Source organism: Amblyomma mixtum, chromosome 3, assembly GCF_055824585.1.
Source record: "Amblyomma mixtum isolate Tamu chromosome 3, ASM5582458v1, whole genome shotgun sequence".
Lineage (NCBI taxonomy): Eukaryota > Metazoa > Arthropoda > Arachnida > Ixodida > Ixodidae > Amblyomma > Amblyomma mixtum.
The window spans coordinates 132,526,449-132,551,619 of record NC_143014.1 but is presented as its reverse complement, the minus strand read 5'-3'; the positions used below and the strand labels follow the sequence as shown (position 1 = coordinate 132,551,619).

The 25,171-nt window shown below is 45.4% G+C and overlaps 1 protein-coding gene across 1 annotated transcript in view; it reads right to left on the bottom strand.

Annotated features, from left to right (window-relative positions):
* LOC149351972 (chromosome-associated kinesin KIF4A-like) overlaps positions 1-23,297 on the bottom strand; it is a 62,129-nt gene extending 38,832 nt beyond the window's left edge. Inside the window, 7 exon segments of the mRNA XM_089575657.1 lie at positions 2,875-3,050; positions 7,496-7,606; positions 8,727-8,991; positions 9,420-9,503; positions 10,358-10,551; positions 14,831-15,074; positions 23,172-23,297. Of these exon segments, the coding sequence (XP_089431783.1) occupies positions 2,875-3,050; positions 7,496-7,606; positions 8,727-8,991; positions 9,420-9,503; positions 10,358-10,551; positions 14,831-15,074; positions 23,172-23,297 (1,200 nt within the window).
* Positions 23,298-25,171: the final 1,874 nt, after the last annotated feature.

Here is a 25,171-nt window from a genome sequence, read left to right as displayed (position 1 = left end):
ATACCCCGACAACTGCAGAAGTAATCTATACTCGCAGATCAGTCCACAATACCCTCCAATCGCATAACACCTAGTTTTGGAATCCTGCATTGCCCAATAGCCGAGCACGGAAGATTCGACTCTCTTGCTATGCCTTATGCCTCCATTATTACAAGAATCCAATAAAGCTCTGTTTACCTGCCTGCTTTCCATGTGGCCCAGCCAATCCAAGTGGTGCTTTATCTCCACTACTCTAACAAGTGCATAGTGTACGCCACAGTACATCTAATGATTCACATGCAGCCATCATTTCTTGAATCATGTGGAACCATGCAAGTGCCAGCTAGCTGATTTTTAACGGGGCATTGACAATGTACTGAAGGTCCCCTGGCTCAAACGTCTGTCGAACATTTTCACGGTCTCAAACTTCCCCATTGTGTTATATCAGTGCTCATATTATATACGTGTGAATATGGTATACTTGGGGGTTCGACTTTTCGGGTTTTATTTTTTCATAATTCGGCGCACTTTATCGGTTTTTATTCCACAACGTAAGTTTCGGTTTTTTTCGCCGAATATTATTTCGACGAATGAAATACTGACTTTTTCGGTAATATAATGCGGCAATACTGTGTGGTCAAAGACCATTTGACGTCTGTCTCTGTGTTTTTGTCATCGTGGACAATTTATTAACCAGTAATTAGCGTGCAAATGTGATTACTTAAAGCTGTGCTTCTAGAATAAATTGCTGTCGTCATTAAAATAGTAACTCAAGTTATACGAGGTAGCGGCCAGGCAAAAACGCAAGTTGAAATTTTCTTCTAAGGTCTAGGTTGACGTATTAATGTTGAGTTGTCACACTGAGTTGAGCGCAAGGGCGGGGCATCACGTGGTCTCTGTGTTGATTGCAGTGATGGAACTGGCGCCCAATTTTCGCGGTAGCCAGAGCTTGCCTTTTCGTGACGCCGATGCACGGTTCTGTGTCAATGTCCTGCACGCAGTTGATTAACTTGCCTAACCGAATAGCTGCTCTAAGCAGGTGATGGCAGTGAGCAGGTGGGGATTAGCGGCTGCCTCTCGTCAAGTCACACACCTACGCTGCTTATTCAACAACATCATCGTCGCTCCATGCCCCTCGCTTCCTGCTTACTTACTTTCAGCTTTGGCTGAGCGCAACGTGCATTCAACAGCCAGCTATCTATGCCTTGCGTGCCAAAAATATACTGACCTTTTTCGATTGAAACCGAATTTCTAAAACTGAAATCGGGGTGTATTTATCGGTTTATTTCGGTTTCAACCGAAATGTCCAACCCCTAGGTGCACTGCAAGGTGGCTGAGCCCTTTGCCAGGTTGATGCAGTTAGACTATATTTCTTCGGGGTGAATATGAATCGAAAATTGAAAATTGTTTTTTGAGGATAGGTAGCGGGGAAGTAATTAACTGTCTCACATATCTCAGTGGACACCCGAACAGCGCCGCAAGGGAAGGGATAAAGGAAGGCGTGAAAGAAGAACGGAAAAAAGAGGTGCCGTAATGGAGGACCGTCTAGAATAGTTTCGACCACCTGTGGATCTTTAACGTGCACTGACATCGCACAGCACGCTTTGAGTAATTGCAAAGTGAATATATTGAATTCTTTAGGGCAGGCACTCTCAGTCTTGAATAGTTGGCGTTCTACGAGCGCTGAGAAACCTTCCACATCCTCAATTCTTTTCCTCCTTGCCTAACATGCATGCATACAATAGTATGCAGCTGAATGACCTCTAAAAAACCGAACAAATTAAATTAATAATGACTGGCTGCGTAGCGAAAGTCGGCTACAATCAATTACAGTCCCAAAATAAAGTACGCAAAAGGAAGGTGGCATTGGGGTAGCTGACATGGCTGCGGCGGAGTCTGTCGTGTCGGCAGTGCTCGGGCATTCGCATGAGGGGGACGACAGCAGAATGAAACCTCAAGACAGTCTAGTCATCCCCGTCATCTGCCAAATGCTCAGCGTGATAGACATGCAGAGGTGGCTCGCGAGCTCACAACACGAACACATGCAGTCCTAGTGGGCATACGAATGACGGGTAAACCTGTTGTTGACGGCGAAGGAAGAGCAGAAGGAAAGGACCGTTTTCACCGCAAATGATGTTTTTCTCTCTGAGAGATCTGCAAAATGCTCTGGAGGATCCTTAGCATGCTAGAATACGAATTTAGAACCAGCGAAGTTTCAGTGTTACAATGCAAACTGCTGATTCCAGAAACTTCGTTAAATCAAGGCTTAACTGTATTACACAACATCAGCCTATTCAAGCCAGCTACAGCCGAGGGCTCTGCAAAAACGGAGACGGCACACAAAAATATGAAAGCAACAGATGCATTAATATTACTGACGAGACCAAAAATCATGCAGAAATGCGTACGACGTCAAAGAGTGCAGCAAAGCCTTCGACGCGTTGGTGAAGGCACACTACCATGCAGTAGCAGCGGCCATCACTGCAATGCCACCGCTGCTTCACGCTTCGTGCTGCCTACTCCCGGTGCCCATTCACAGTTCTTTATTTTCTCTAACTCACTCATCTCTTCCAGTGCCTTCTCTTTCTCGCCGGCCCTCGCCACCTTCGCCACCCCAATGCCGAAAAGTTGACTTCTAGCAACTCGCAAGTCAGTTGGGGAAGCTCGCTGTAGCTATAATTGAAGTAGCGGGGGAAAAAAACCCACTATATTCGTATCTTGGTTTCGAATATAACGCATGATGCGTTCCCAAATCGATGGACTAAGGAAAAAAAAACTCGTTTCATTTTTGTCAATACGATGATTGCAGAGTGGCGATCGATGCAAGTTTTCCAAGTACCACGGATGTTGTTTGCTGTACTGTGACCTATACTTGCATTGCGAAGAGGAGCCCACCTGCTGGCGGAGACTGGCGATTTCTGCCTGGGTTGGGTCGACGTTTACCACCGGCTTGTTCACGATTTTCTTGGCCCTCTCTGCGTAGCGCAAGGTGCTCAACGTCTCCTCCAGGTTGCTCTCCGCCGGGCTAATGCACGCAATCATCAGCGTGTGGCTGCTGCCCCCCAGCGAGTCTGAGAAAAAAAATAATAAGCATGGGGAGGAAATCAAATTCTAGGAAGTGACAGATTTTAAGAAAGTTGATGTAAACAAAATGTAGTGTCACCTGCAGAAATTAAGCTGCACAGAGCACGAGCATATGAAACACAGTAGAACTTTGGCCAATTCGAAGCCCGTCGGACCATGAAAAATACTTTAAATGAACCCTGAATGGTCAGTGCTTCTGACCACAAAAGTTGGAGTAACGATTCTGCAAACTATGCCTCTCTAAGAATGTAAAGCAAGACAAGTACTGTGTAATCGTAGTAAAACAAGCTTTATTGGCCACATCACGAGCATTGGACCACTTTGTGGGAAAGTCAAAATAATTTGAATATTGCTGACCGGTCTCAAGAACTTCAAGGGAAACACACAAGGTAATCATTCATGCCAGAATGATAAAAATATAACTTTCCACACATCAACCTCAGCATAGGACTGCATGCATGGAGTGCCAGGATCACATAATCTTCCCACCATTTCACAGCTCACATCACACTGGTTCTTCTGCGGGAAGTCACAATTTCGACGTGTATTGGCATTTTTTAGAACCTATACCGCCATCTTTTGCATCCAATGATGACTATGAAGCTATTTTATGTGCTCCGTCAAAAACCCTGCTAAAAGCTCCAAGATGTACTCGACAAAACAGGTTCGTCAGAAGCCAAAATACAGCAGTTTTGGTTTTGGAACCAAGTGAGCTCAATTAAGGCCTTTAAAAGATTAAGCAGGTTTCCAAACTTCATAAAATCTCATTAATTTTAGTTCCAAAGGAACGCCAACAGAGGCCAACACAGTCCGAATTAATTGAAGTTCGAGGCTAATGAAAGTGAATGTACAGCAAAAAAAATTTGCACCCTTAAAGGTGTAGCGCTAATGACTCCATCCTTTCGACACCCTGATTTTTTCTTGTTTTTTTAAAAGGGTGCGCTGAGCACGTTAGCGCCTTAAATGCACCCACGCGCCCTTCAAAGGTGCGCGGTTACAAGGGTACTGTAGCTCCTTCGGGTGCAAGGATGCGTAATGGATTACGGGTGTTCTTTGACTTGTCGAAGAACATTGCAGTAGTTCAATCAATCGTGCTTTTGAAATGATGTGAGTTATTCCAGCTTTCCATTAAATGGCAGCTGCAGCCTTAATGCGAGCAGCTATGACTGATTTGCGGCCCCGTAATATGATAATTAACTGAAATATTTTAGCTAAAGGGATAAGCATCACTGACTCCAAATAGGGGCTCGCTGAAATGGCATATATAAACTTGGAGAAAGTATGCGCGTTATAGGAAGTAAGTATTGCGCGCAACAGTGGTGTCTTTTGTGTTGAACTCGGTCCCCTTAGTAGCTTTGTATGGTTCATTCCAGTCAAGCTGATACCTGTTCATGTTCCGCTGGCAAAAATATGTGACATATGTGGCATATGTGGCAAAAATATGTGGCTAACGATCGCACCCTTATTGTGAGTGCAATGAGCACATTTTGCACCCGTTTGGGTAGTCAGAAAAACGGTACCACTGCAACTATCCACCTTTACTATGGGTGCGACGAGCATATTTTACACCCTTTTAGGAGAGTGCAATGCAGAGTGTACAGTGCAGAAGATGCGCTACACTGTGATCTTGAAGCAGTCGGGTAGTGATATTACTCTATTTTATTGTTCTGAAATATTCAGTCATCATCTTTTGCTTTTCTTTTTCATGGAAGGCAACGGCCAACACCTTCTGTTCTAAAGCCCGGACTTATTCCAAAGGCCTCTTTTTTTTTTGCCTTTAAAACTGAAGAAGAGGCAGGCATCGTTTGGTGTGTCTCAACTTAAGCAGCGGGGGGCCGCACCAGAGGCGCGAAGGGTGTGCGACCGCCTGTGAGCAAAATCGATCAGCTTGTGACCGTCATGCGACTGCCGCTTTTCTACCAAAATGATAGCGCAACCCCCGCGATTTGCAAATGCGAACTTGCGGTTGGCGGCCGATGCAGGACTTTTTAGGTCGAAAAGCGAAAGTCGCCAGGACGGCTGCACGTACGTTGCCCGATTTTCCTGCCTTCTGACTCGAAGTCGCAAACTGCCAAACCAATGAGCGCGATTTTTGGTGGCAACCTAATTCGATAGCGCACTAGCGTTGACTTCACCGCTCTTGGAGCATTTTGGCAGGATAGTTATCGCAAGCAGACGATATTTCTAAACCACTGCGCCGTGGCACACTGTGTAGGTTGGCCGCTATGGCTGCAACCAATCTCGCGCGGAATGTGACACCAAGGGACCGGAAAAAAAACGCGCAAAAAGCACCAGCAAAAGCTCCAAATCGTTCATTTCATGCATGTCATAGTTTCATGTACAACTACGTGGTTTCAGGTTCAGAGTTCCGGAGACGCTGCAACATGCCTGGACGGACCTGATTTTTCTGTATCTCGCCGGTGCTCACGCCATCAATCGCTCAATAACAAAAGCTACCGAAGCCTTCGAAATCGGCGTTTACAAGCAACACAAGCAACAGGCGGGTACAAATCTCTGAAGTCTTGCGAAGTTGCAGTCACCCTGCCGCCGCTAACACATTTAAGTGCCTCCCACCTCGCACACCAGTTGTACACTCTCCACATCTCCAAAGAGGCAACGCAGCTTTGCGCGAGCATTTCTTTGTTCGCCGCATGCCCAGGCCGCCCAGGTGTGTAGTTGAATTCATCGGTGGCGCAACCAATTAACGTTCGAATCAACAGGCTATATTTTGCACAGACTCCAAAGAAGCATGGATCGACAAAATTGTACAGTCTCAATTATCCAGAAACTTAAGTTAATAAATCATATTCTTAGCGGTAAGAAACAGACACAACACCAAGATACACACACACAGGACACCCGCTAGGGTGTCCACACAGGACATACTACCACACACAGGACACACACAGGACATACTAATGCTCGCTACCATTGCACTCAACTAAGCTGTAGTCAATATGCGGCAGTTAAGGGCTCCACAGTGGGAGCTTGTTTGGACTCGTCATGGTTGCCACGTCACTGCTGGCTGCCTGAAATTCGATCACGCCAGTTTCGATGTTTCCAGAACAGTCGCTCATCTCTCTGGGTGTAAGTGGTTAACGACAAAGCTCTTCGCCATTCGTCGATACTTCTGTACAATGTTCTCAGCGCATTCAAGAGTGCAGCCCAAGGTCAGATATCCAAGTTTAGTGGTTCAACGGAGCTGGGCGCATGCACAAAAGGGCAGTTGTCAGCTGAAGAGCAGCAACAAGAAGATTGCGCGCAGTCCATCCAGCCAAATCGGTCATTGTGCAGTGTATTTTGTATCGGTGGGTTTCGATCAGCGAACACTGCCAAATGGTGGTCAGGTAAACTCAACTGCACAAGGTCGCTTCGGCCAGCGTGAAGCCATCGTGCCGGGCACTAAGTCTCAGTGCCACCGCTGTCTGCGTGATGGTATGTGGAGCACTGAAGAGCAAGATTAAGCATTGTGCTGCTATCAGTGGGTTTGCACGCCTGTTATGAACGGTGCAACGCTGCTTTACCACACGCACTTGGGTATTAGAGTTCGCGGCGAACTCGGGCACATTCTCCTATAGCATTGCGAGCCTTCGACTTAAGCGAGCCGGTGCAGCCTGTCAGCCCAAAATATTCGCTAAAATTTACATAAGAAATTACAGGAAAGCATAAATTCCACGAATTGCATGGGACTTCAAATTGACCGATATTAAAACCGCTTACTTCAAAATACATTGCGCTGCCTTGGCTGGATGTTATAAAGCACGCAGATGAATTCATAGAGACGAAGCTGGTACAAACAGTATAGCATCATAGTAACTGGAGCGCTAAGACATACACTACCAGTCGGGACGTTTACTGGGATATTTCATCGGACAATTTCTTTTTAATAACACTGCCGACAGAGGTGTTTGGTTGCCTTGAAATGCCCTAAGGCACTAGTTTATCTTGAACTAGAGGCACAAGAGAGGAGGTGTACAAGTACACCTACCATGAAAAGTTTATGGAATGAGATTTTGGCAAAAATATAATTTGCCTAGCATCAAGGGAGCACTGCTCAAGATGACGATGAAACCGAAATTTTTTGCTGATTACTGCGTTTCCTTAACTTGACTGCAGGTGTACAAATGTGCTCAAAATAGCACTGAATTTGCCTCTTGATTAGGTGCGTGCACAACCAGCTGTAATTGATGCACTGCATAAAATGCTACTCAGGATTCGGAAACAGAAGCAGCGTGCGACAGCTCACTGAGGTACTAGGGATACCGATGCCATCAAGGCTGTATACACTACAGTACGAGATGTCAGTGAAGACAATATCTTAAAGGTGTGCATTGCGCTGTGCACAGCGTACAGTAAGTGCCACATTCCAAATGCACAACTCCAGTATAGACACACCCAGAAAGCAGCCAAGACAGGAAATTTCTGTACGCACCTTGCAGTAACCTCGTCAATTTGGAGTTCCTGTACGGCACATGCCTGCTTCCGTTGCTCAGGGCAGAGATGACGGTACCGAGGGACAGCAGGCCGGCATTTATTTTAATTCCTGTGAACAAATTGGGAGTACAAGTCAAGCCGTCCTTTGGCGCTGAGAAATAGAAAAGAAATTCTAGCTTAGTGTTTACTAAATGATAAAAAAAAGAAAAACGACATAAGACCAAGAACAAGATGGAAATGATTATCACAAGCGCTAGGTCTGGCAACATCAAGCACTAAAACTGCTATGCGTGGTGTGTACAAGGGATTATTTGCGATGAGATGCCATAGTCTTCTGCAACACAAGCTACGTGGGCCAGGCGTACTCCTGACTACATGAGCGAGCTATGCAGTAAGGCACATCGTAAAATGATACATTTCTCTCTCGGTCACATATGACTGCTGGCCGTGAACGCACACACACACAAAATGCTACAAAAAGTACGAAAACTAATGCTATCAGAGATGACTTGGCAGAGTATAAGCTGCATATAAAAAAATTGTAAAAAAAAAGACAGGCCATCATGCTCTGCAAGAGCAAGGTTTGAATGCGCTTGCAAGCAGTTGACTACACTAAAGACTGCTTGGCTATTTGCTAACACCTTCCGTTGGCCGTTGCAAACACTTTCTTTTTAACTACTGCTAAGCAACTGCCACCCCCACTTTGTTTACACCGCATCATTCTTCTGTTGTTGCATTTTTTTCTTTTTTAGTTTTATTATTTTGTGGTTTTTAATTACTTTTCTTTTTGAAATTTATTTTGCCGTTTATTTGCTTTGTGTTGCCTTTCTGGTGCCTTGCTGCACAGACTGTGTTCACCTCTATCCATCAAGACGGCTATGAGGTTCCCTATACTTGCTTCCCATGAGGAATTCCTGGATTCGAGTCCATCTCGTGGATCTTCTTTTTTCTGTTTTTGTGACGCAAAAGGACCACACACACATTGCTGAAATCTCTCACCGCGTCCAGCAATGCTAGCTCATTAAAAAAAAATTGCTTTAAACCACTGGCTATGCAGGCAGTGCGACAGCAATGCGCCTTTCCTATTCTTCTGCCAATTACTTCCATCTGTCACTGAAGTTTGGCAACTGAGCATATTGCTGTTGTGCCTAGTCGTGCAGCTGTACACTGGCGGCGGAGTCGCCCATCAAAAACTACCAGCTCAAAACCTTGAAACATCAGCGACCGACCTTCGAGGAATCTCTCGCCAAAGGCCTTTGTCTTCTCTGCCCGTTCAGACCCTGCCAAATCCACGAAGTTCAACTTGGCCACCGTCATGGCCTGGCCTGGGCTATCCCTCGCCCGGCCTTCTACTGTTAGCGTGAAGATGGCGTGCGATCGCGATGAGCGTGCGTTCATGTCGGTCGCACCAGTGCTCCGGCCGGCGAAGCCCATCTGTAGAAGTCTAATCATCTCGTCAGCAGTGTCAACTTTATGTTGGGTTAGCCCGGCAATCTGCGCACACAGAAAAGTTAGAAGAAAACTTGTTGCATGAGGAAGTCTTCGTGAACAGGGTGAAAACTGCAAAATAGAAATAAATGCAGCAAGAGACTGAACTACAACTCACCGCCCAAACCAAAAAAAAAAAATGATGCATAAGGAGAAACCCGCTTTGCCATCAACAGTTTGAAAATGTACAGATTAAGCCACAAAACAAGCAGAGCAGAGTTATGTTTTGCATGCTGCGCTAAAATTCAGTCACATCACTTGGAGAGTGCAGTAGAATGAGCAAACCCCATCTTTTCACTCATGTTCGCGGCCCCGAAATATGAGCAACTTGCTTCAGCCAGGTACTGACTTTTCCTTAAGATGAAATTCAAGTTGCAAGCTATTAATCGAGCAGTTTGTGCATGGATCTGTGGAATATACGAGTGGGTCCTCACGTGTATTTTGCCGGTGTGATCCTCCCGGATAGCCAAAGGCTGCCGTTTATTTGCAAAAAGATCTAAAATGTCCTCTTTAAAAACCTGCAAGAAATTGGCAACAGTATATCAAATCCACAAGAAGCCAGTTTGCATGCAAGAAACATGATGCAACATCCTCCATTTAGAATTATTTCAGGACATCAAGCCCAATGACAACATGAAGAAGAGCTACACTTGAATGTTCACATGCTAATCAATGAATTGAAAAGATACAGCATGCGGTGTCACTTCGTACGCGATATGCATGCATGCAAATCAGAGTGATGAACAAGTGATGCCTAAACAAAAATTTTCGATGGCTAAGCTTGCAGCTTGACATGAATAATTCAGCGAGAAGCTGATGCTCGTGCTCAGTTGGCCATGAAGTCTGTCACGATTGCACTTGGCTTCACGCATGGCTCGGTCTTGTTGCCACTGGTGGTTTCGCTCCCAGTCAGGGGTAGGAAGCTCCAGTTAGTATCGTTTTCAACTACTTTAGTGCACCTGGTGCCCGGAGGGCTTACGTCTAAAATGAATAATTCCTGCCCATGAAGCGTTCGTGTCTTGTTTTTAACATGCGCAATAATCTACCGAAATGCGCTGAAGACGCACAATTGTTTTGTATTTTGCAAAGAGATGACTGGTGCATGCTGTGGCAATAGCCGAATTGTCTGAGCCATCCGGAGACTAAGGTGCTCTGTCTGCTCCGGCAGAGGTTGAAATCCCGCTCGGTGACGAAGTTTCTATTCCGAAGAAGTTCTTTTTTCTATGTATGGCTCTGAGGAGGGACAGACCATAGTCGCCCATTCGGCAGAACAGCTTTAACGATTTCTCCCCGTAAGATTGTTTGGTTGTATTAAGCATGCACTGGGTGCTGTAAAAAAATTCTACGTTGATGTCTTGCAAAAAACACTTACTTCAATTAATGCAGCGTGCACAAGAAAATTTCTTTCATTGCACGCTGCAATGTACTTGAACAGGTCTTTTGCCGCCCTGGGCACAATTCCTACTGCCTCACTGGACTCAGCACTCCTCGAAAGGCAGCATGTGCCCATGGTATAAGTCTTTCCGGAACCAGTTTGGCCGTAGGACATTAACGTGCAATTCCTTCCTAGAACACAGAGCAGGCACTCACGGTTTCAAAGATGTCCATGAGCATGAACTCGTTTCATATTGTACACTTAGTTCAAGCAAGGACGATGGGAAAAGGGTTCCGCCAGAATATGTGCGCAAAGCAAAAAAAAAAAAAACCCAACAGTCATTGCAACCAAGGACAACACAGGATATGCGTCGTCCACTGCCAAGTTGGGTGCGACGCTGGTGAATACTCAAGATTACACTGCACACAACATGAATGCATTCGAAAGCAAAAGCTGAGATGGTCACCACCTTAGCTAAGTTGGGAGAGCATTGCATGCTATATGGGAAGGTCATGCGTTTGGGCACCACCGATGCCATGCAGTTTTTTCCACTACACCCTTGTAAAATATCTCTAACATATAAGTTATAATAAATTATTTTATCTAACAGACACCTTCAAAAAAGAATGCCTATTCTCTTTTTAGGTTTAAACAACGCTTAGCGTATTTCTCATACACATAGCTGCATCAAGTCACTTCAGCCTACAGACACTGAACAGAAATAGACAGTGTGTACTCAGCCGTAAAATTTTGGTTGATGCGCAATTCGATGCTTGCTGTTGCCACTTGTGATGAAAAAAATTACCATGCCACTGTTCTTTTGTTGCACAGGGCACTATGCAGGTTGCTAAAATTAATATTAGCGGGAAATATTTTAACTGCAGTACCACGAAAACAGCACCTCATAAGCACCACAGGGAGGCAAAGGTGGAACTGCACTTTTTGAAGCCGGACTACCATTAAAAACAACCCGTCGTTTTCTCAAATATGCAGACTAAAAACCTTACAGATGAAAAAGTAAATTTAGTGAACATAAAATAAATCAGTAGACGAATGGCAAAAATATTGCCTCCATTAGATCTCTTCCAGGAAAGCGACCGCCATAAGTCACTAATAGAGTCGAGCCCACTTATAACGAACCTGACGGTCAAGAAGAGAGCGTTTGCTGCATCCAAATTTCCTAGTCCATGGCAGAGAGAGGTTGATGAGATGGGTCTAGATAATCACATGGCAAACAACGGAGGGGAAAGCCCCAGGGTGTTTGCCAATGTTTCGACAAGACGACTTGTCTTCGTCTGGGCGAAGACGAGTCCTCTTGTCGAAACGTTGGCAAGCACCTGAAAGTTCTTAGAAAAGCATCGTGGAGAATCCGCGTCATCATTAGTCTGCCCACTTTGCGCAGCACCAATAGCAGTCTGACATCCATGCGGGAAAGCTAACATTCGGAGATGTGCTGAGGGAAAGCCAGCTTCTTGAGTCGATCGCAGTTTCACGAAGCTCGATCGATCGGACCTACGAGAAAGACAATCCCCGGAGAAACAATGCTTTTCTCAGCTTAACTGGTGAGTTTTTCCAGCTAAAATTTCGCATAGAAATGAGATTTGGTCGGCAGAATTGTTTTATTCTATATTTGTTTGGGGTACTTGAACCGATCAAAACAAGAGGGATATTCGCATCGTCTACGGCGACGCCGAAACATCAGAAGCTGTTAGTAATGAATGAATGGTTGCCCCAGTGGCCCCATCTAGTTTGTCAGCCGTGAAGATTCGGCAAAGGAGGGGGGTGAGTGTGTTTTGCGGGAGGTCTCAAGACGCTTTTTCAACTACTTTATCAATGATCACAAAAAAACTTAGTTTGGCCATAACTCCACTGACTTGCAAGCCTTTAGTAAAGAAGCATCTTCAAACCTCCCGTAAAACGCTCCCCCTCCTCTGCCGATTATCAACGACCGACAAACGAGATGGCGCCACTGGTGCAATCGCCAAGATGTAACGACCTGTTTTGTTTCGTCGACGTCGCCGCAGACGATGCGAATATCCGATCTTTTTTGATCGATTCAGGCAAGTACCCCCAAACAAATGCAGCATAAAACAATTCTGCCGACCAAATGCCATTTCTGTGCGAAATGTTGAACAGCGCCCCAGTTAGCATTCTGCGGCGCGCATATAACTGTGGAACAGTGTTTATATTGAGGGAAAGACAGCTTCTTGATTCGTCCCCCAGACAACGGTTTAGATCCAGAAGACATTTACAGAAGGGACCACCCAAAATACTTAATTTACAGAGGATGTTCCTTAATGACCACACTTTGTCCTACTATGTTTAGATCGATGTGCCTATTACCTCAGAATGGACATCTACAGAATGTCACCAACATTTTTTCGCACAGAAATTGTGACGGAGTCGGGCAAATAACGCATGCGCGAAAATTATTTTTGACCGGCTTTGCATATTCTGCAAAAGTGAAGCGAACAGAATTTTTTTAGAGAACTAAACTAACCGCAAGGCAAATGGTCTCGGACTGGTGTCACTGTTTAATCACTTGATTGACCTAACGTCTAGTAAATGAAACACTACCGCGGCAATGCAGTCATACAAGCAGTCATACGTGATGAACTGAGCCCCTAACACTCTAAAACAGAAATCTTGATATATTTCATCGACGTGCTGCACACACGTACACTAGTTAGCGACTTTCAATGAGCTCATATCTCCCACACAAGGCCTTCTTGTTGCAGCCAGTGGCTCTTGCCAGTCGAGCGAAGTTATTTCAATCAATTATTAACATTTGGCGGCAAAAACAAGAAGTCAAAGTGAGCACATCATGTGGCTAATAACTTTTATTAAAAAAAACATATTAGTCTGCGCTGCTGCCTTTGTGCGAACGTTATGCAGACACTTTAGGCAGAAACAAATGTGCTTCTAAAGAAGGTGCCTTTCTGGCCCTCATTTATGGGGCTTCTTTAGCGTATATATTGTAGCATAAACCGTCTGAATAGATTTCCGAGATAGATTCAGTCGAGTTAGTTGTCATGCTACAGCGAAAATGCCTTAATTAACCGTGTCTAATTGTGAACGTCCACAGAAAGTCAACTGTTGGAGTCTCAGCGATGTGCACAAAGTGAAATTATGACGATATCACAAAATGCAAGTCAAGTGGATGTATACTAGCAGATGATCTCTTATTAATGTTCGCGCGGACGTTTCATGGGTCTCTCAAAATGATGTTTGGTATTGGGACCATTTGCGGATATCCTCTAAATATATCTGATTCTCAATTATCCCTGCCGCCGATGTAGTTTGGGGGAAGGGAACGTTGTCAAGCCGCAATATTGCGGCTTTTTTTCCCTCCTCCTCAGCCATGTGATTTTCTTTACATGTCTGGAATAAAGTTGACTTGACTTGAAAATATTGTAAATATCCGTGATTTTTCGTACGAGTGTTTTTTTGCGTGTGTGTGTGAAAAAAATAAATGTTCTTTTCAAATCATGTCCTCGAAGTCCTGGGTGGACTCATTATGTAGATATTGCGGTGAACGAAACAACTAACTCTTCCGTTTTATTACAGCAGAAAAGTGAATAAAATATTGTTTGGGCGTAGGCTCTCTGTTTTTTTTTTAATCGGTGGCCTATAACACCCCCCGAAAAATATTTCTGACTACGCCACTGTTAGAAGGTCACTTTCGCTATCACCGCCATCCATTCGTAAACTTGCGTACGAAACTTTCATTCACCCGAAGCTCGAGTACGCATTAGTAATTTTGTACCCTCATCAGGCGTACCTAATTGACGAAATTGAATCCATTCAGAATCGCGCCGTCCGTTTGATACCTTCAAACTATGACTTTCACTACAACATCAGCAGTATTAAGACATCTCTCGGTATCAGCCCATGAGCCCTTAGCCGCAAAATTTCTTGCCTCCGTCTGTTCCATAAACTATGCCATCATTTGAAGTATGATTTTGTACTTGAGCCTTTTGACTGTTTTATGCTTTTGTTTTGGCCATCATTTTTTTGTGTTATTTTTATGCGTTACCTCCCAACCCCCCACCTCCTCTCTTATGTAAAAGCCCAACCGAAGCCTTTAAGGGAATAAATGATGATGATGATGTCAGTCAGGAAGGCAGCTTGCATATGCGAGCAGTAACAGCAAAGAAAGCAGGAAGACTGAAGCCAACATGGATATTACGCGCTTAAAAACGGGTGGTGAGAAAACATACATAAGAAATAAACATCACATTCGTCGGAACCAAACTACATACTCATCAGAATTTTCGCCATCAAAATACTGGTACTGCATTGTGGCACCTGCACCGCTGTTCACACCAACTCGCATGTAAGCAAGGTAAGTACCTGCTGACATTTTCGCGATTCCCAACCTACCCCACTCGCGGAATCGGAAAGAAAAAAAGGTGTGTGTGTGTGTGCGGGGGGGGGGGGGGGGGGTATATTTCAGAGAAGTATGCTTACCATGGATGACCTTGGGAATCATGTCGGCCACACAGGCCTCGTAGACCGCACATTGGCCCACAGTCTCGTTGAAGACGTAATCAAAAGTGAACTCTCTCTGGCCACGAACCACCACGGTCTGCTCGCTCGACTCTGGCCGTGCGCAGACCTGGCATATTTTGTTCTCCTTTCCTTTTAGCGGTCGGCAGCGAATCGCCACTCGAACAGGAAATGGTTTGCCAGTGGTCTGCATGTTTCCTGATGTCTGCACGAAAAAACAAAAAAGCAAAACAACAGTAAAATATGTCCAAAAACAGTCGTCTTTAAAGGGACTTGAAAAAGAACCGGAAACTTGGTCAGATACAGAAGTTCAGCAGCTTGCAACGACACACTGGGATGCGCGATGGTGGGTTCGTGGCTATGTAATTGCCCGTCGCGATTCAAAAGTGAGCCGTCGCACCTAATCAGGCGCCCAAAGAATTCAGAGCATTGCTTGAAATTTATGCCAAGGCTATACAACAGTTCATCGCAAATGAACGCGGCACAGAGTGCTCAATGGCTCGGAGAACCGTTTCTACACCACAGACGCGAAAAGAGTCCGAATTTGGAAGCAGGCTGAGTTTATAATTTATCTGTGTTTATAGACAACACAGCCCGAGCAGAATCGCGGCGTCCCTGGTCATCCGTTTCTCACAGTGGTGTGATTTCGTAATGTACGCAGCAGTACAAATCACATCAGTGAACATAAAGAGAGGACCGAGGGCAGGCAATCCCGACAGGACTGCCAACGTGCAAGATACATGCTTATGAGAACCGGTGTACTTACCTTGGAGGCACTAGAGGCAAAACGAAGTCACCGGAAAGTTAGAAGTTTGAGCTCCGGAAGAACTTTGCTCTGCTGGTGGTCAATCCAACTTCTTGAAAGGGTCTTGAAAAAGAACCGAAAACTTGGTCAGATACAGAAGTTCAGTAGCTTGCAACGACACACTGGGATGCACGATGTTGGGTTCGTGGCTATGTAACTGCCCGTCGCGATTCAAAAGTCAGCCGTCGCACCTAATCAGGCGCCCAAAGAATTCAGAGCATTGCTTGAAATTTATGCCAATGCTATCCAACGGTTCATCGCAAATGAACGCGGCACAGAGTGCTCAATGGCTCGGAGAACCGTTTCTACACCACAGACGCGAAAAAGAGTCCGAATTTGGAAGCAGGCTGAGTTTATAATTAATCTGTGTTTATAGACAACACAGCCCGAGCAGAATCGCGGCGTCCCTGGTCATCCGTTTCTCACAGTGGTGTGATTTCGTAATGTACGAAGCAGTACAAATCACATCAGGGAACACACAGAAAGGACCGAGGGCAGGCAATCCCGACAGAACTGCCAACCTGCAAGATACATGCTTATGAGAACCGGTGTACTTACCTTGGAGGCAGTAGAGGCAAAACGAAGTCACAAGAAAGTTAGAAGCTGGAGCTCCGGAAAAATGTTGCTCGGCTGGTGGACAATCCAACGGCAATGGGTTTCAAATTTCGCCCGTTCGGCCGTTAGAGCACGCACGTGCTACGGCGGTTATGATTGGCTGACAGGTGGCGGCTCTGGCCACTGTAAAACTCATCCACTTCACCGCATTTAGAGCTTTCAACGCTTTCACTGGTTTCATACGTGAATTTAAATACCTTTACTAGCAGTTTTGTTCTGTTTCCAAGTACTGTTTTTTAATGTATATATATAGAAATACTACGGAACTAGCGCGCGTCGTTTGATTTACCATGCCCGCAGTGTATGCATACGTCTAGCGCGTTGATAGGCGCGCTTGCTGCTGCGGAGACCACAAACAACGTTCTTGAAATCTTGCTGTATCTTCTTTGCGTACGCACACATTTGGTACATTATTTCAGTGCATCTGACACGTTTGCTGTGCAGTTTGCTGCTTACTGTAGGGCTTCTTTTCTAGGCGCAATAGCGCTAATGTAGTGATTAGCCTCGTGGCCAAAGGTGGGCAAATGTCCTCATTTTTATTTTCCTCCCTCACCGTCACTTTAAATCCATGGCCCTATCGCCCCTCGCCCTCATTTTTAAAAATTACCGGCCCTCTCTCACCCTCACCCTCACCTCGGAAAAATCCCGGCCTTCCTAGCCCTCACCCTCACATTGTCGACCCTCCCTCACACTTACTGAGAGCTGTTTTAAAACTCGAGTTATTTTTTATAGTGGGCAACTTCTGGCGATATCACTGAGTAATAAACACATAAGACAAGCTGTGAAGGCACTACTGCACGAGAGGCTAGATGCTTATACTGGTGTGTGTTGTTGGAGCTTGAGGTACTACATGAGAGAAAACTGTGACTGTTACGAAGTGAGCCCCAAAATACCGCTCTGCCTTTACTTCTGGCACGCACTGCATGCACACATGTGCTCTGCACTATTTTTATTTGCTATTTCTATGCGCTGCTACAGTTAGACAGCGCGTTATTGTGTCTGTGTACAAAACTAACAGACGCCGAGGATATTTATAAAACAATGCAACGGCATTTACCACAACAATTACAATGAGTGCTAAGCACAGAATAGGCTCAGAATAAGGATTTTTTGCAGGTCGCTTAGTTACCATCCCGATGACATTGCGATAGCATTGGGTCTTATAACAATTTCACTGCTTCTAATCTCCCTTCATTTCGTGCGGCTTGCTGCATGCTTGTCTGATGGCGCTTCGATGGAAGATGACGAAGACCGGAAGCTCACCTGTCCTGAAAGAAGACGAGGGGTAGCGGCTGAGTACCTGGCGGTGTTGTGCTAGCTTGCCCAATTTCTCCTTCTTGTTTTCTGCGCCTGCTCCTGTTACAGGGTGATTGGGCGCGGGACGACGGCTTAATGTCTACCTCTTCTCCCGGCCAAGGGTTTTCCCCTTGGTCGGCCTCTCTTGCACAGGACCAGCTCCAATCGATGTCTTTTTTCGCAGTGGAGTAACCAGCATTCCTGTGACTTTAGTTCCTGCTTATGGAGGCGCGTGTCGTTTAAACAACCTGGAAGCAGTGCAGGTGGCCCTTCAGACCACATCGCCTCACTACATGCGAATCACAGATGTGCGGCAGTTCGGAAGGGGTGGGATATTGTGCAGGTCACCGGACAAGGAATGTGTCGCCGACCTTTTGAAGTCTACCGCCTTCGCCAACCACCTGGTGAGCGCATTTATTCCGCCTCATCTAGCATGTTCCAAGGGCTTAGTCCGAGATGTTGACTCTCGATTGAGACCTTCGGAAACGCTGGAGAACCTCTCGTCTGCGGGCGTCATTGCGGTCCATCGTTGCAGCGGAGTGGTAGAGGGGGTGAAAATACCTACAGAGTCCGTCATAGCCACATTCGCAGGAGTAGTGTGCCCTTCAGAGATCAAAGTGTGGCCACTAGTGTTTCGAGTTGACGCATTTAACTCTCGTCCCCTTCAGTGTCAGAACTGTTGGAGATTTGGCCACAGCGCCAAAGCCTGCAAATCGGGCTCACGGTGCTGTGCATGCGGCGAAAGCCATGCTAGAGAAGAATGCCCTGAACAGCAAGAAAAATGTTGCCTGTGTGGTGGTGCCCACTCTGCCAACTGTCCTGATTGTCCTGCACGGGCTCAAGAAGTGCAAGTTCTAGAGATAATAGATAAACGTCGATGCACGCGACGAGAGGCCTTTGCCGCAGTCAAAGAAAGAGCCTCATGTTATTCTAGTGCGGCTGCCAAATGTCCACCTGCAATGGACGCCTCTTGGACACAAGCAATTACCGCTGCGGTTGAAAAAGCAGTGGCGAATGCAATGGAACGTATTATGGAAACTGTATCCACGTGCATATCACAGGTAGTAGCTACCCAGATGACTAATCTGCTGCAAGCGCACGCCGCTCCGCTCTTGTCCTCTATGGTTTCGGCTGCTCCTCCACCGTCTGTGGTCATCAATAGCGCTCCACAGGGCCAAAGTCAGCATGGGCGACAAACGACTCCTGAAAAATCTCTCCCGAAGAGCGTTATGCACGCATCCCCTGATGAATGTGTTGAGATGGAATTTGATACCCACGCCCAAAAAACGAAGTGGGTCTCCTTTGAGTATTCCGGGTCCATCTTGTCACCAGTCCAAGTCCAAGAAAAGTCATGCAAATCAAAATCCTAAGAGCAGGATTCTCGAAGCGGCAGTTGCCGCTGCTGCAATCCCGCCAAGATAGGGTCGTTAAGTGTTCTCCAATGGAATTGCCGATCTATATTCTCAGCTCAACAGATTTAATATGCCTATGCAATCAACTTCAACCGGATGTAATTGCGTTACAGGAAACATGGCTTACTTCGGATATTAATTATCATCTCAAACATTACTGTTCGTTCCGGCTAGACAGGTCTTCACGAGGGGGAAGGTTGTTGTTGATGATTTCCTTAAAGTTTTGTCACAGGGCCTTCATTTCTTTTCAGTATGCGGACAATCAGTACCAAATACTTGCGGTTGATCTCAATATCCCAGGTCAACAGCCCTTTACTGTAGCTAACGCATATTTCCCTTCAGGTGTGCATGACACTCGGCCCCTTGACTCATTGATGTCTAGCAGTAGATCTCAGGTTTTATTAGTTGGGAATTTTAATTCGCACCACGTGACGTGGGGGTTTAAAACAGATTGTTTCGGCTCTAGACTATTTGATTGGTTTTGCGACAACAACATAGTCTGCAACAATTCAGGAATGCCTACATTTGTACGTGGTATATGCCGATCTGTGTTAGACTTAAGTTTTTCCTCCCCAGGAGTCTCTGTCACGTCTTGGGCGCCTGTTGACTGCGCGACAAACAGTGATCATCTACCGATTAGTTTCAGGGTTGCGTGTAAATTAACTCTTCCCGAACGACAACAGCGCACCCTTCATAAATTACGGTCTCTTTAACGACACTCTCAAATCAGCTCTCACAATCGATTCGGACCGAAACACCACTACAAGTTCCGAATGCAAAGCTACACATATATGCACAATGTTGGAACGCGCAAGGCAAAAGTCTCAATTCATTGTCACAGGATCCAAGGATGCAATCACCAATAATTGGTGGAATGCAGAGTGCACGCGTGCCTATAGACGGCGGAAAGCAGCCTGGAAGAAACTCCTCCTAAATCAATGCCCAAAAAATTGGTTAGATTATAAGTATGTCGCAGCAATATTTAAGCGCACTATCTCCCGCGCGAAGGAGGAGTATATTACAAGTCATTATGATTTTCTTTCTCAGTCAGGAAATAAACGGGCCTTGTTTAATTTTATGAGAAGGAAAGTGATTCCACCGGCTGTCATTATTGAATCCCTCGTTCAATCCCCTGCTGACATCGCTAAGGCCTTAGAGGGAATTGCGGGTGGCCTAGAACGTCGATTTACATCTGCACTTCATTCTCCACCTACATTCTCATGCATGTCAAGTGATTCCATTGAGGTCACTATGCCTGAGCTTTCGCAAATTGTTCTGCGCCTATCACCAGCGGCTCCTGGCCCCGAAAAGGTCACTACATCTATGATTAAAATTTTGTTTACCGAATCTCCTGAATATCTATTGGCTCTGGTGAACCATTCCCTTAAAGTTCCATGGATACCCCATGAGTGGCGTCTTGCGGAAATAGTTCCACTACTTAAAAAACAAGGGGAGGGTTTCACTTGTGACAACAGACGCCCGATTTCATTAACATCGAATTTAGTGAAATTGGTGGAACGGGTTCTGCTTCGACGTATCATGTATTTCATTTCTGCAAATGATATCTTGAATCCTTGTCAAATTGGTTTCAGGCCGGGCTGTTCGATTTGGTGTGCTCATACTGACCTTGAGAGCCGTAATAAATTAGCTCGCAGCACTAAACAGTTTGCCGCGCTTGTCACTATGGGTATCAGTAAAGCCTACGACAGCGTCGAGTACTCGATGCTGTTAAGCATATTACAGAACCTTAATTTCCCAAACTATTTCGTAGCCTGCATCTTTGCTTTCCTGGAAAACAGGGAATTTTATTGCTGCCGAAATGGTGTTTCTTCAAGGAAATTTCGACAGACAAGAGGTGTACCGCAAGGCTCAGTTCTTTCCCCTGTTCTTTTTAACATCTTTCTAAGCTCCATTCCATGCACCCATAATGTTACAACTTACGTGTACGCTGACGACATCGCATTCTTTGCTTCTGCAAAAGATATTCACTATCTGTATCAGATCTTGCAGGATTACCTCAATATTCTTGACAACTGGTTAGGAAGTATTCATCTGTCCCTCAATGTGAACAAATGCGCCTTGTTGGTCTTCCCGGTTTCTCATTCTGTAAATATCTGTGTTGCTTATAGAAATCATATAATTCCTCAGGTTCAAACAGTGAAGTATCTTGGAGTGATATATGATTCTACTCTTTCCTGGCGGGCTCACATTGAGCAAGTTTCTGTAAAAGGAGTTCGGGCCATTGTCATCCTGCGTCGGCTTTGCAGCGCTAGGTCAGGGATGAGAAGGCACACACTTCTGCTGATCTATAAAATGTATGTCCGCCCAATTTTGTAGTTCGGATATGTTTTATTCTCAGGAGCTCCTGCCTATAAACTTCGCCCGCTTGTGCTCTTGGAGCGTGAGGCGTTGCGCCTCTGTTTGGGACTTCCAAAGTATGTAGCTAATGTTGTCCTGCACCTTGAGGCGCGAATTCCATCTTTATTAGCCAGATTTCGCCTTTTAACAGTCCAAACCTTTTTAAATTTGTGCGACTCTCCTCTCCACACATCCAATGTAATATTTCTTAGTCAACCCGCAGTCTTTTTAAATGCCACCTTGTCTCGTTTGCATACTCCGCAGATATGTTTCGTGCAGTCTCTCCTCGATCCCTTAAGCATTAAGCTCACAGATATCCATCCACTGTATAACATCTCACCTTCAGTCGAGATTGCATTTGATAACATTTTCCCATCGAATGCCAAGCTCCAGCCCTTTCCTATCCTTCACGGTTTGTTACTGGACCACCTAAGGTCCTTTCCTTTTCATATTCTCATTGCTACCGATGCCTCGCAGGATCGTGAAAAGGCAGGTGTGGGCATTTTTTCACCTGCATTGGGATGGTCCTTTTCTCTCCGTCTCCCTGACTTCACTCCAATTTTTCTGGCCGAATTATTAGCTGTAATTCTAGCCTTACGTAAATTAGATCCTGCCGTTTCCCAAGTCATGGTTATGACGGACTCTCTTTCTATTTGCTTTTCATTATCATCACCCTCTGAGTCTCGGGCATTACGCCTCTTTAAGCAGCTGATCCCGCTCCATCTAAATTCGGTGAGGTTGCTTTGGGTACCGGGTCACGTGGGCATTCAGTTAAATGAGGTTGCTGATTCATTAGCAAGGACCTCTCTCTGTGGCCCAATAATTGCTGTCCTGCCAACCTGCGCAATACAGCTGCGGTGAGGTTTCGCAGTTACTCAATATTTCAGGAATTTTCAGCCTCGGCGCTTACTTCATCTCCCGAATATCAGCACCTTCTGCACCCTTGGAGTAGCAAAGACTGGAGCTCGCGCAGACTGGAGGTCTCTTTCACGCGTTTGCGATGCCGAGTTCCTCTGCTAAATTTCTACCTTCATAGATCTGGTCAGGCGGTTTCTCCACTGTGCCCATTTTGTGCCGAGCCTGAGACAGTGGATCACTACCTGCTGTTCTGCCGCCGATTCTCTTCTTTGAGGAGGCGCCTATGAGAAATTCCGTTTCACCAGCTGGGTCTGCCTGTGTCCACTGAGGTTGTTCTTTCCTTTGGCGCTACTGCACTTGGACGAAGCAACAGGAGTGCGCGCTGTGCAGTTCAAATATTTCTTCTAGAAACACAGCGACTCCCACGCTAATATTAATTTTAATAACTTATATTTCTATTTATTTTCATTTTTCTGATTATCAAACAGTTCATTTATTATTATTTATTTATTTATTTATTTTTTATTTATTTTTTCTATCTCTCTTTTAGTCAATACAAAATTGAACCATTCCATATGTTGCATTCAAATTTGCACATAAAGCCGTCGTCCCATCTTCGATCTCCCAGCTAACAGGACCCCTTTCGTTTCGTCGTCCAATCTGTCAGCCTATACCCTATTAATACTCCTTTTCCTCTAAAGCTGCTAATCATTACCACAGTTCACCGCCTGTGTCTTGGCCACTCCCCCGTAGTGGGTACGTGCCATTCTACTTGAGGCCAACCAACCAACCAACCCTGATGCTGTGCTGCTGGTGCTTGGATGAGGGATCAACCGTGGTGTTTTGGCGGTGCCTGCGTGCTCATCACTGGTGAGGCCGTTAGCCAGGTGTTAGGTTAAGTCTGTAGGCGCGGTTATTGCGCATCTGAGAGCGCGTTTGGCTCGCGTTTGTCACTGACCTCCCCGGGCGGAGGGTCGGCAGCCTGGTTTGCCAGCTTGCCCACCCAAAGCTTGCCGCTGGACTCTTTGTGGAAAAATGGAATTGACGTCGTCCCTGTGGCTCTCGTACGGATCGGTGAGGGCATGATCAAAATGAAGTGCTCAAGTTTTTCAGCAGGAGTTAAGCTCCCTAACCAAACACTCTCTATAGCCCTCTGAGGTTCGACCGTTCGGCCGTAGAGGCATTACCTGCAAGTCCTCTGACATTGCTTGTGTCACAGACTTGCTCCAGTGCAAAATTTTTTAATCGTTGGCGGTGAAAGCTTTCATCCTAGAACAGCTCGCATGCTCCAAGGGTATTTATTGTTCGTGGTGTCGACCCAGCATTTTCCCCGCAGGAAATGCTGGAAGAATTTCAGGATGCAGGTGGTTCTTTGTCTACCGGTGCAGCAGAGAATTAAATGGCTTGCGTGTAGCGACAGAATCCTGACCTGACTCAAGGCCTGGTCTATAGTGTACCGTGTGGACCCTCTGCACCCCCTTCTTCTACAATGCACCAATCGCTGGCGGTTCCGTCGCAGTGGTAAAGCGTGCAAATCGGCGACCCGCTGCCGTGTTTGTTAAGTTCATTCGGCTGACAGCCGCGCCTCTGATCAGCCCCAGTGTTGCCTCTGCAACTGCAACCACTCAGCTGATGATGTGAACTATTCGAAACGAGCTGATGAACAAAGCCTGTTAGATATAATTCAAGACAAGCGATTCCCGACAGCAGATGCCTATGCACATCTAGAGCGGAAGAATAATTTTATTTATTTATTTATTTATTTATTTATTTATTTATTTATTTATTTATTTATTTATTTATTTATTTATTTATTTATTTATTTATTTATTTATTTATTTATTTATTTATTTATTTATTTATTTATTTATTATACCCTCAGGGCCATTACGCCATTACAGAGGGGAGTGGTTACAAAAACTGAAATTTAACAAACAGGAGTTAATTAAACAGGGAAAGTACAAACATGACTACTACACATACATTGTTAGCTAAGGCATTCAGGGAAAGAAAAAAAAACAATAACACAGTATAAAATACATCCTAGTTAAACAATGTTAGCTATGGCATTCTTGAATAAATGATGATCGGTGATGGTGGCCGTCGAAGAAGGAAGGTGATTCCACTCATTCGATGTGCGTGGTACGAATGACTGAAAAAAAAGTTTTTGTTCTGCAGAAAGGGATGCCAACCTTATGAATGTGATCTAGTCTTGATGATAAGTACTGAGGGGGTGAGATAAGTTCGGTATGAAACTGCGGGTGATAGAATAACTTGTGAAAAAGGGAAAGTCGAAAAATTTTGCGACGTGATGATAAGGATGGTAAGCTAATTGATATGCCAGCTGTGCGCGATCCTCCCTTGGGGATCTAGAGTCAAGTTTGACTGCTTCGATAGTGTCCACAGTAGAACAGGCTCTTTCTGTGGAGGTCGAGCGAATGCTGTGCACTTTTACAGAGGCTGTATCTCAACTTGTTTCAGGCCAATATGTGCTTCCTCAATCATCTGTTCCGGCGGCGACGTCTGCATCTCTCCCAGATTGTGCTGCTAGCACTAGTCACTCCATGTCGCCCCCTGACGCATCCGAAGTCCCGCCTGCCACCAGCGCTGCTGGCAGCGCCACTCGCGTAGATATTTGCACCACAGATGTTGAAATGCTCTGCCCTTCCCAGAAGCGTCGAGCTTCTTCCTCACCCTCGAAGTCAGTTGTTCCGCAGTCCAAAACAAAGAAACGACCCCCCAAAGCAATCCCCCGGACTGATGTGCTGAAAGAGGCTGTTGCTGCTTCTTTCAACAGTCAGTAATCATGGGCGGGCCTAAAACTTCTTCAGTGGAAATACCGCTCCGTACTTTCTTCCTTCTCGTATCTGGAACTTCTTCTTCTTCATGAACATAATCTAGGTATAGTTATTTTGCAACAAACGTGGGTGCCTCCTCTCAGATCATTTTCAATAAAAA